This window comes from Neoarius graeffei, chromosome 27, assembly GCF_027579695.1.
Source record: "Neoarius graeffei isolate fNeoGra1 chromosome 27, fNeoGra1.pri, whole genome shotgun sequence".
NCBI lineage: Eukaryota > Metazoa > Chordata > Actinopteri > Siluriformes > Ariidae > Neoarius > Neoarius graeffei.
This window is the reverse complement of record NC_083595.1, coordinates 6564856-6577425: the sequence shown is the minus strand read 5'-3', so window position 1 is coordinate 6577425 and position 12570 is coordinate 6564856. Positions and strand designations below refer to the sequence as shown.

The following is a 12570-nucleotide window of genomic DNA, read 5'->3' as shown; positions in this document are numbered from 1 at the left end:
TGATTTGGCTTCTCCTAAAGTATCTGCGCTCCCTCATAGATCTGTTTTGTGTTTTCAGTCTCATGATGTCTTCCTTCACTTTCATTGACACCTTTCTGGACCACATATTGAGAGTTCCTATGAACAACTGCCAAATGCAGATTCAACACTTAGAATCAACTCCAGATGTTTGGAAACAGGCCGTACCTGGCCATGAAATTGTTTCTCAGTCATAGGGCTGCTCGATATTGGGAAATATCAATATTGCGATATTTTCAGTCAATATTGATATCACGATATTTTAAACGATATTTTTTTTTTTTGCCGATTCGTGTAAAGCTTGCGCCAACTCAAAGAGGATGGACTCAAATTCCTCCAATTTATCTCTTGCTTTTCCATTTAGTTTGCAAAATTAAAGTATTTAGGCATGCACTTGCTTTGATTCTACCGTCCTCTGCTGGCTTGTGTCTACCTCTATACCTTGTTGAGTGCTAAGCACATAGCCTAGTGTATATTATGGGACCTTTTTGTGAAGACAGTATATTTGTATTATGACTAAATTTTATTATTTTCTAAATGATACCTGCTAAAACACCTAGATATAGCCATACAAAAAGGGTCTATAAGCTCACATTTTGAAACAATCAAATTTGAAATAAAAAAAACTCATGTTTATCTCACTTAAAGGGGTTTATTAAGCATTTCTCACTATAACAAAACAAATATATTAAGAAAAAATGTAAGGTTTCCAATGTATACAAAACATGTCTATATTTATATAAAAACATTTATATGAAGAAAATAAAAAATAGACTTTGTTCTACTTTTTTCCAAAAATGCTGCATCCAAAAATAAAATGTTCCACTTTTGTATTTGTTACATTTTTTTCGTTAACACCCACCATTGAACTTGGAATGAACTTGAAATGAGCACCTGTCCTGAACTAGCAAATGCTGCTAAAGATTTTTTGCTAGAAACACCAGCCTGTTGACATGGTCAGGTTTCAAAGATGCTCGCAAGCAAGTGACAATGTTCCCACTAGTGCTGAAAACTCTCTCTGAAGAGGAACTTGTGGCAGGTATACACAAGTATTTTCTGGCAAGCTTTGAAAGACGTGGGTAGATGGCCTTCACATCTCTCCACCATATCATCGGGTCCTTCTCAGCATCTATTGTTTCGGACTGGAAGTAAGACTGGACCTCGAGAGAAATTACTTGGTCTTCTTGTAGGTGAGGCCCTGCACCCTGGTCTGGAGTGGCCTTGAAGAAGCTGGCCAGGAGCTTCCTCTTCTTGCTAGGAACATCTGTACCAGCAGCATCCTCAGTATCAGCAGGGGCCACAGTTGTCACTGAAGGGGCTTCCACCTTAGAGTCAAAAACACATAGAAAAACACATTCAACAGATGTGTGTTAATATATTAATACATACAACGCAATAACAACAACAGTAATGATAATAGTAATAATAATATACCATATAATAATACCACACAGTTAAACAATAATGTTGTATTAGTGCATTGTTATAAATTAAATTATTATTACCATAGCACTGGGAGCTCTGGCATCCCTCAGCTCCAGTTTCACTCGACTCACAATGGATTCCTTCTGGTCTTCATCCACATACTTCAACTTGAATCTTGGGTCTAGGGCAGACGCCATGTCAAGTAGCTCTTGTGTTTCACTGCCACTGTATTTCTCATTGAGGTAGCCCAGTATGTCATGCTTGATGGTTTTGGCAAGCAGTGTGTCATCTTCTTGATCTTTCAAGACTGAGTTATTGAAGAGATGCAGTGTTGGCTTCACAAGAGAGATGCTCACATATTTTTCTCCTGACAGCGCGTCTGTGAAATCAACCAGAGGGGCCAGTGACTTATTGACAGCTTCCAGTACATCGATGTCTTGCCAGGAGAGGTATAGATGTCGTTGTTTCCGGTCATTGGAAAGGACCTGGGCAATCGCCTTCTGTTGCTCAAGGATTCTGGCGACCATGGCCTGTCTAGATCCCCATCTGGTCGGGCATTCGGTCTTGAGGGCGTGCTGAGGCAGATTCAGTTGCTTCTGGGCTTCTTCAAGTTCCCTCTTCTTTTTCCAGCTGTAGCTGAAGCTACTGACCAACCTCTTACAGACTCCCATGGCACGGCTGATCTTGTCATCGGAATTCTTCATTGCATTTTCTAAGATTAAAGAAAAAAAAAACACAAAGGTGTAAAATAGTTTGTATTTCACATTATTTGCCTTGTAAGGCCACCCACGACTGAACTGGAGGAAACCTAGGACTAATAATGAATTATACCACAGCGAGCTAACTGATTTAAAGCTCATTCAGATTAGGATAAGCAAAGATAAGATTAAAGCACAATGCATTTAATGTTAGTCTGTGCATCGTTTCTCAAAAGCATAATTGATAACCAGTTAACAACTTGGTAATCAGCTGTCTGTAGCTCATTCAAAAGAGTGTTTCGTCTTCAAAACAAGCCTTCCTTTACTTCATTATGAACATTTTAGCCAATTCGTCGACTGAATGTTTTATCATAATGTCCGTGTTTTTTGTTTGTTTGCTTGTTTTGAAGAGAACGACAAGTTCAGCCTAGCTAGCTACCTTCAAGTTGTCAACTAGTTATAGTTATTAGCAATGATGCGGTCGAAAACGCAACCACGAGAAAGCGGTTGTCCAGTTGACAGAGGTTAGGTACCATCACTTATGCCATTTAACAAAGGAATAATACACTGTAAAAAAAAAATCCGTTGTTTTTACGGAAAAATACTGGCAGGTGTGGTTGCCAGAATAATCCTGTTAAAAATACAGTGAAATGTAAACAACATTACAGAATAACTTGTACATTTCACTGGGATTCCATGTACAATTAATGATAACTAAATGTAAATTTTACAGGTATTCAATACATAACTGTTAATTTTACGGATATTCATTGTACAATAAAAAGCATGTAGGAATGAATTCCGAGTGTTCTCGATTATTGGTTTTTGTGGCTCCAAAATGATGGTTACAAGTAATGATGTACTAACTAGACAGATATTTTATTTGATTTAGAGTTTTACGAAATGTGCCGGAGAGCCTCTACTGACATTTTTTTTTTTAACAGGGCAATGATGTAATTTTAACTATCACATTCTGTTTTAGTATTACAGTTTGTCTGTGTTTAAACTACAACAATTTGTAAATTCTACAAAAAAATATGATCAATTCAACATATTCCTACTGTTAAATTAACAGTGGTATTTGGTTAGGAGTTTTACAGTATATTGATGTAAATTACACACTGCTTCATTGTTTTTGTATTTACAGTTTTTTCATGTCATGATTTTACATAAATTCACTGCTAATTCTACAGACATTTTTTACAGTGTAGCTACTCAGTACTCACCTATGGCCAAGTGCAGTCGATGCCCGAAACATTGGAGCCTCGTCCATCCATTGATTTGTGTAGCCAGGTTAACGTTCGCTGCGTTATCAGTGGTGATGCAGACCAACTTGCTTTCGTCTAATCCCCATTGCGCCAGAGATTCCCTCAATATGTCCGCGATGTTTTGCCCCGTATGGTCTTCTGGCATGAAAGCCGTCTGCAGACACTTTACTTTTAAGTTGAGCTCGTTGTCGATGAAGTGCACAGTGAGGCTAATATATGGTTCGCTTGTACGGCTAGACCATAGATCTGTTGTTGCTGCGAAGTGATCCGCTTCCAACACTTCTTTTGAAACTTTCTCTCGGCAATTCTCGTACATCCCTGGCAGGACATTTCTGGTGAAATAATGTCGAGAGGGCAGAGCATAGCGTTTGTCAAGCTCTCTGATCATTTTCTTAAAGCCCTCGCCCTCGACTGTATTGATAGCCTGCATATCTTTGGCTAGAAAATAGCCGATGGATTCGGTCAATGCTTTGTGCCTCTCTGAATTTGTGGCGTACTGAGTTGCGTTGTACAGCGTGCCTTGAATTGATGACTGGGTGGTCTTGCTGGTTGAAGCGACGTTGGCCTGGTCCATTTTTTGTTTTTTCTTTACTATGTCATCGTGAATTGCCCTGTGGTTTACCTTGAGGTGTGTGAATAAGTTTGATGTGTTGGCAAAAGGCGCAGACACCACTCGCCGGCAAATCCTGCATATAATTGTTTTCTGGTCTTCATCCTTCTCCTCAAACCCGAAATGGTCCCATACTACCGAACTTCTTCTCCCTATTTTGGCGACCAACTGAGCCTGCACTGATACTTCTCCTGCATCTTCCATTTCTAGCTTGCTAATGTCTTCACTCAACACAGAGACCGAAGAGAGCGCGCGAGACTGCAGAGCAGTTTTGAAGTCAATGACGTACCACACGCCGCGTTTTGATTAACCCATTCGCGGCCACGCCGGTGCCGTGGCAGTACAGATAAATGACAAAAATCGTTTATAATCGGTATTATTAATTTTCATATCGTTTGACGCCAATATCGTTATCGCGATTTAAATACGATATATTGCACAGCTGGACTCAGTCAGCTGTCACATTACTTGGACAGTCTGTGAAAATGGAGGGACAATGTTTTTTAAAAATGGCTGTAATTCTTCAATAGTTAATGTAATATTTTTCTTAAAGCCCTTGTATCAAAGCTGAACGTCTCCTTTTCAATCACATTGCTTCATTTCAAATCCATTGTGGTGGGGTACAGAGGGGAAATGACACAAAATGTCCAATGTCCAAATAATTCTGGACCTGACTGTACATGTTATGTGTGAGTGTGAAAAGTGACGGATTTCATGAGTGTAAAGAATAAACCTCTTCACTCTCAATGAAACTTTGCTACTGTAAGGTGTTCTTAATTTTATTTACAAGCATAAATATGTGCATGAATTCTATTTTGAAGTTAAATTTTTTAAAATGCATTTAACAGACAAATCTACACACAGTGCTCATGACTTTTAGCCTGGGAAGCCAGACTAAATGTGAATATTCTCGCTAGGCAAAAATATTTTTGGCCGCTAGGCGGGTGGGTCTAGTTTACTAGGCTACATGACTTTATGCTGTTTTACAGAGTTGGTTTCCAAAAGGACTTCATGAAAGCAGTTACACTGTGGTGGAGTTTGTTCCGTTTTACCCTGAGATGTGACACACAGACACACACACAGGTCTTTTTTTTTTTTTCATAAGACTGTGCTACATGATTGTGGTTATGGTCTGCACGCTAACACGTCTCACACATTGACAGCTCCTTCATCCGCTCCTCGTTCTCACAGTGTGACCTTCTGCAGTAAAATTCTCCCCTGAGTTTAGAATCAGAATCAGTGACAGGGTGATGCAATGAAGTGGAGTTACTGTTACCACCCTGCAGTTGATTATTTTCCCATAACAGCACATCCCCAAGTGTTTTATTCCTCTTATACACAGCACTTTTCTCACATCTGTCCCCATCACTTTGCACCTGTCTTTGTCTCGTCATTTATGTTGTTTATGGTACAACCCCGATTCCAAAAAAGTTGGGACAAAGTACAAATTGTAAATAAAAACGGAATACAATAATTTACAAATCTCAAAAACTGATATTGTATTCACAATAGAACATAGACAACATATCAAATCTCGAAAGTGAGACATTTTGAAATTTCATGCCAAATATTGACTCATTTGAAATTTCATGACAGCAACACATCTCAAAAAAGTTGGGACAGGGGCAATAAGAGACTGGAAAAGTTAAAGGTACAAAAAAGGAACAGCTGGAGGACCAAATTGCAACTCATTAGGTCAATTGGCAAGAGGTCATTAACATGACTGGGTATAAAAAGGGCATCTTGGAGTGGCAGCGGCTCTCAGAAGTAAAGATGGGAAGAGGATCAACAATCCCCCTAATTCTGCACCGACAAATAGTGGAGCAATATCAGAAAGGAGTTCGACAGTGTAAAATTGCAAAGAGCTTGAACATATCATCATCTACAGTGCATAATATCATCAAAAGATTCAGAGAATCTGGAAGAATCTCTGTGCGTAAGGGTCAAGGCCGGAAAACCATACTGGGCGCCCGTGATCTTCGGGACCTTAGACGGCACTGCATCACATACAGGCATGCTTCTGTATTGGAAATCACAAAATGGGCTCAGGAATATTTCCAGAGAACATTATCTGTGAACACAATTCACCGTGCCATCCGTCGTTGCCAGCTACAACTCTATAGTTCAAAGAAGAAGCCGTATCTAAACATGATCCAGAAGCGCAGACGTCTTCTCTGGGCCAAGGCTCATTTGAAATGGACTGTGGCAAAGTGGAAAACTGTTCTGTGGTCAGACGAATCAAAATGTGAAGTTCTTTATGGAAATCAGGGACACCGTGTCATTCAGACTAAGGAGGAGAAGGATGACCCAAGTTGTTATCAGCGCTCAGTTCAGAAGCCTGCATCTCTGATGCTATGGGGTTGCATTAGTGCGTGTGGCATGGGCAGCTTACACATCTGGAAAGACACCATCAATGCTGAAAGGTATATCCAGGTTCTAGAGCAACATATGCTCCCATCCAGACGATGTCTCTTTCAGGGAAGACCTTGCATTTTCCAACATGACAATGCCAAACCACATACTGCATCAATTACAGCATCGTGGCTGTGTAGAAGAAGGGTCCGGGTACTGAACTGACCAGCCTGCAGTCCAGATCTTTCACCCATAGAAAACATTTGGCGCATCATAAAATGGAAGATATGACAAAAAAGACCTAAGACAGTTGAGCAACTAGAATCCTACATTAGACCAGAATGGGTTAACATTCCTATCCCTAAACTTGAGCAACTTGTCTCCTCAGTCCCCAGACGTTTACAGACTGTTGTAAAGAGAAAAGGGGATGTCTCACAGTGGTAAACATGGCCTTGTCCCAACTTTTTTGAGATGTGTTGTTATCATGAAATTTAAAATCACCTAATTTTTATCTTTAAATGATACATTTTCTCAGTTTAAACATTTGATATGTCATCTATGTTCTATTCTGAATAAAACATGGAATTTTGAAACTTCCACATCATTGTATTCCGTTTTTATTTACAATTTGTACTTTGTCCCAACTTTTTTGGAATCGGGGTTGTATTTAGATAGCTAGATATTGACTTATATAGCTACAGATAGTTATTTTATATCTTGTGATGTAATCTTCTATTTCTCTATAAATGCACCATGTGGAGTCTGAGGGAAACAGTATTTCAGTGCACTGTGTACTTGTATATGGACGTATTGACAATAAAGCTCTCTTGAATCTTGAATCCTCACACTCAGCCTCAGACTCAAACACAGGATCTTGATATCTCACATCAAACCAACACAATAAATGTAAATACCTTCATTTCATTTCTTTCTATATGGGGATGAAATTCACAGTGACCTCCTGGGTCTCACAAAAAGTGTTCTATCCCTCCTGCTTTTTACTGCCCCCTGCTGGGCGTTTATGTTCACTTGGCCAGGCCCAGAAATACAGTTTCTGAAGGGTTAAATTTGTATTCCACATTCTTCATGCAGTCCTGGTATATTATAAACTGAAATATTTCTAAAGAGAAAAAAATGTGATTTGACTGTTTTAGGTCTCTGAACAAATTTCTGTACAAATGTTACATTTGTTTAATAATTACTTGTGGGTTTTTAAAATTATTTTTATTATTAATATACAAATGCTATGATTTTCATTTTATTCTATCTGTTTTTGATTTTCATTTCATGTCATTACACCTGGCCACCGCTAGGGGAGCTTCTCTTCCAACTCCTTCTCTCTGGAAAAGTTTCAGACCTTTACCTCAGATTATGATTTTTTCCCCATAACTTTTGATGAAAAATATAGGCTATGGCTGTAGTATTTTAAAAAATTACATTTGAAATAAATCTATTTAGAATTTGCTTACATTGAAACATAAATTGGTGATAATATCCTATGAAACCAATTAAAACATGAGGTTGTCGATGATTTGCCTTCATTTGTAAATTGTGATGGGACGTAACCCAAACTCAGGATCGAACCAAGGCACTTGGAGCTATGAGGCGACACTACATTACTGTTATTAAACCTACAGGCTCATTCATTTCTACAGGGTTCATAATAAATGTCACAACCTTGCAGTTTATTTGCGTTACATGAAGGTTTTCTCGTTGTCCTTCATCTCTTTTGTAAAACACAGAGGAACAGTTTGACTCTTCTGTTCTCTTTGGCTGGATTTTCATATGAAGCTACAAATGTATATCCTCAACTTGAATATTTTCTGTGAGTCGTGAGTTAATGTGCCAAAATCACTGAAATATTATCAAAGTCAATAAAAGATCAGCGCTAACTGTCTTTCTTGTGAAATCTCACATTAATGGTGTGAAAAAACACAGACATTGTGGTGTGAGCAAGATCAGCTCCCACTTCCGTATACTCCATCGTCTGAAGCTCAACTGCTCGTGTTTCCTGACTGAAGCAGTTCAGCCTCTGAGTGTTGCGAGCTTGTGTACAGTGTTCAGAATTCAGCATGAAGATCGTAAAACTTCACTTCTGTGAGTAACTTCACACGTTTCTGATCCAACATTCAATATTATTTCCATACCTTGGACCTCAAATGTTGTCTTTTGAGTTTATTTTCTGCATGAATGACATGTAGGTTATTCTAATCTGAACCCTTGTGGTGTATCTGTGTGTGTTTTGTCATGATTAGATCTACTTGTGTGCTGTGGAGCTGCAGAAGGTTTCATCGAGAAGTCGGTGAATTTGGGACAAAATGTGACTCTAAAGTGTGAGGTGTCTGAAAAACGTGTTCTGGTTCCTGATGAAGCCGTCAGAACCTCCAGTTTATATATTACGCTCTTACTCAAGGCTGTCCCTGAGTGCAGACTACAGTAACACAACGTTCAACAAGACTTTCTCACTGCAATATAACAGCAGTTTATTTATTCACAATATCAGTACTAATGAATTAGGAGTGTATCATTGTATTCAACCTGTTTCACAATCTGATATCAACACACCTCCCAACATCAGCAGTGGAATCAGACTTTACATCCAGAGTCACTCAGCTGGTGAGTTTACTGATTGAAGATTAATGTAAGAAATTTCATCATCATTTTTGATTATCATTTAAACGCGTACCACATGTTGCCAAAAACAAAGAAATATGTCTTTGTACATAAACTGAGTATTTCATCTAAAGGTTAAATGCATGGTGTCATTTCCAGAGAATCAGACATCTGAAGATGAAAAGCAGTCGAATCAGTCAGCAGATAAATGAAAAGGTGTCACACTCTGGCGAAGTCTCTTCATCATATTTATAATAATCTGCATTGTTACCTTCGCAGGTGAGTGTAAATATCCTCCAGAATATTCATTTTTTGCAAAAGATGGTTGTGGTGGTGGTGGTGGTGGTTTGTCAACTAGATTTGATCAAGTCTGAGAGTTTAAAGGGTTAACCTGTTGGCATTGTGTATCTGCCTGTCACTAAAAGCTCACTATAAAGTCTTACTTATAGAAACCCATACAGTTGAATACACTTCATCTGAATACACAGCGCTGCCTAAAAGTTCTTCTTTATTCAGTGAATCTAATACTATTGCAAGAGGTCTCAGCTTTGCTATCAAAAAAATCAGAGCAGGTCGAGAGAAAACAATGCACCACAAAACGTCAATGTTTTTTCCAGATCAGAAAACAGCAAGGCAAAAAACTGCTGTGATGCTGCTTCGTAATTAGCAGATCCTCCATTTTGTTTTTCACCTGAAGTGTCATTTTCATGTTCCGATGGAACAATGCGCCAATAAAATCTTGAATGTTATGTCTAAATCGTAAATTCTGGCACCCCTGGATCAATTTACTACATTACAAAATTAAATTACTTTTGTAATGTACAGAAGATGGAGTTGTATATTGAACTGTCAATTTACTATTTTTTTTCTTTTTTTAAATTATAGTCATGTTATTGATTTAGAGCAGTGAGTGGTTCTCAAAGTGGACTCTGTGGTTGTGTGGGTTTTTTTTTTCATTGTGTTAAGTTTCACATTGTCTTTAACTTATGTTAAATCATAATCCACCATTTTCAAATTTATATTAATAATTATTATGACTGTTGTCCTGTTTGACTCAGTTGCTCACGTCAGTCGGCTTAACTATAAATAATGTCAACTGGGACCAAATGTTCCACTGGTGGAAAATTTTGGAATATGGCTTCAACATAATCGAAATACAGTATCATTGTGTACATTTAAACAGTGAGCTTAATACACTTTCATAAGTGTCCTGAAGGGGTCTGATATATGAAATACATTTGACAGTTAAAGGTCCCTGAATACGCAGCACGGTGGTGTAGTGGTATGTCGCCTCACAGCAAGAAGGTTCTAGGTTCGAGCCCAGTGGTCACCGAGGGCCTTTCTGTGTGGAGTTTGCATGTTCTCCCCGTGTCTGTATGGGTTTCCTCTGGGTGCTCCGGTTTTCCCCACAGTCCAAAGACATGCAGGTTAGGCTAACTGGTGGCTCTAAATTGGTGTGAATGTGAGTATGAATGGTTGTGTGTCTCTGTGTGTCAGCCGTGCGATGACCTGGCAAATTGTCCAGGGTGTACCCCGCCTCTCGCCCATAGTCAGCTGGGATAGGCTCCAGCTCGCCCCCAACACTGCACAGGATAAGCAGTTATGGATAATGGATGGATAGATGGAAGGTCCCTGAATGTAAAATTCGAGAACCTGTGAATTAGGGTTATGTGTCCATGAGACGGTGTATCATAAACTCATGATTGTTTTTAATTTCATTCTAAATGAAATGTGATGTTTTAGGTTTTATAGTTTGCTGCTGCAATAGAACTCCAAAAGCCCAAGCACAACCTCCAGACCCGTGTTTACAGCAGCATCAGGGCAACACCAGCACTGTGGTAGGATATCTCTCTCTCTCTCTCTCTCTCTCTCTCTCTCATAATTATAATTATATATGGGACATTCCACCAAATGGGTGCCATTTGCTTGTTGTACCACTCCCAAATTAAACTTAATTTGTTATATCTTTTCAACACTGATTATAATAACACACATATTTAACTATTCAAAATGTAGTATTGGTCAACCTCAGGCTACGTTACAAGGTTTGGAAGTCAAAGATGGCTGCATTTTTTTCAGTCCTGTTACCAAAACTCTGAAAGTAACAGGACTGAGTTTTTAGCCTAGGATTAGCTAATACTGTACATGGAATTAAGCCACATGGCACCATCGCTAATAGCATGACCACACTTAGCACATTCTATTGATTTACCAAAAATCTGTATTTTTAAAATAAACAAATATCATCTAAGAAATAATTTAAGTAACAGGACAGTATGTTGACATTGACCTTATCAGTCAAAGTTAAAAAATCATCAAATATACAGAAAAGTAAATGAGAGAACTAACTTTTGGTCTTCCGATGGCCTTCAGAAGACACAACTAATGTAACTTCCTGTTGAGCATGTGATTTATGGAATGTTCCAAATTTGTCAGATGGGGTAATATGTTTGGGTAACAGGATTGAGTGAAAACCCAGGTACACGACTAAAATGTGTATTTTAACTAAGATATTGTGGATTTCTTATGAAAAATATATTTAAACCATGGATAGGATATGGAGTCACACAACAGTGCAAAAGAAATACTGTTTCTGAAGGATTTTAATCATAATATTTCATAGTTAAATATAAAGTTAGAGTGTGGGGACAGGTTACACATGCTATTTTTCAGTGTTTTAGGTAGTTTTTATTAATCCTTACAATTATATATCTTAAATTTGAAATCAGATCAATGTGGGGCGGCACGGTGGTGTAGTGGTCAGCGCTGTCGCCTCACAGCAAGAAGGTCCGGGTTCGAGCCCCGTGGCCGGCGAGGGCCTTTCTGTGCGGAGTTTGCATGTTCTCCCTGTGTCCGCGTGGGTTTCCTCCGGGTGCTCCGGTTTCTCCCACAGTCCAAAGACATGCAGGTTAGGTTAACTGGTGACTCTAAATTGACTGTAGGTGTGAATGTGAGTGTGAATGGTTGTCTGTGTCTATGTGTCAGCCCTGTGATGACCTGGCGACTTGTCCAGGGTGTACCCCGCCTTTCGCCCGTAGTCAGCTGGGATAGGCTCCAGCTTGCCTGCGACCCTGTAGAACAGGATAAAGCGGCTAGAGATAATGAGATGAGATGAGATCAATGTGCAGGACATTCTGCGTAATAAGGAAATGTACTTTAAAGTACATTTTTATGTGCATTTATACATATAATTTTCTAGGGACGGAAATGGCACCGATTCGGTGGAATGGCTCACATATCAAATGTTTAAAGTGAGAAAATGTATCATTTAAAGAGAAAAATTAGGTGATTTTAAATTTCATGACAACAACACATCTCAAAAAAGTTGGGACAAGGCCATGTTTACCACTGTGAGACATCCCCTTTTCTCTTTACAACAGTCTGTAAACGTCTGGGGACTGAGGAGACAAGTTGCTCAAGTTTAGGGATAGGAATGTTAACCCATTCTTGTCTAATGTAGGATTCTAGTTGCTCAACTGTCTAAGGTCTTTTTTGTCGTATCTTCCGTTTTATGATGCGCCAAATGTTTTCTATGGGTGAAAGATCTGGACTGCAGGCTGGCCAGTTCAGTACCCGGACCCTTCTT

The 12570-nt window shown here is 39.0% G+C and overlaps 1 protein-coding gene and 1 long non-coding RNA gene across 2 annotated transcripts; one reads left to right on the top strand and one right to left on the bottom strand.

Annotated features, from left to right (window-relative positions):
* Nucleotides 1-935: 935 nt before the first annotated feature.
* On the bottom strand, nt 936-2161 carry LOC132874795 (E3 SUMO-protein ligase ZBED1-like). Its single transcript, XM_060911196.1, has 2 exons — nt 1524-2161; nt 936-1343 (listed from the first exon to the last, which is right to left on the bottom strand). Exons 1-2 carry the CDS (start codon nt 2145-2147, stop codon nt 936-938), a joined length of 1032 nt encoding a protein of 343 aa, XP_060767179.1. The 5' UTR covers nt 2148-2161.
* Nucleotides 2162-8821: 6660 nt separating this feature from the next.
* On the top strand, nt 8822-10850 carry LOC132875052 (uncharacterized). Its single transcript, XR_009651752.1, has 3 exons — nt 8822-8987; nt 9144-9263; nt 10728-10850. It is a non-coding gene; the product is annotated as an uncharacterized LOC132875052 (long non-coding RNA).
* Nucleotides 10851-12570: the final 1720 nt, after the last annotated feature.

What these genes read in the sequence shown, in the direction of transcription:
- LOC132874795 (XM_060911196.1), bottom strand. Translation starts at nt 2,147, where the DNA reads ATGAAGAATTCCGATGACAAGATCAGCCGTGCCATGGGAGTCTGTAAG. An exon ending in CCAGAGCTCCCAGTGCTATG is followed by an intron (nt 1,344 to 1,523) that starts GTAATAATAATT and finishes TTTGACTCTAAG; the next exon opens with GTGGAAGCCCCTTCAGTGAC.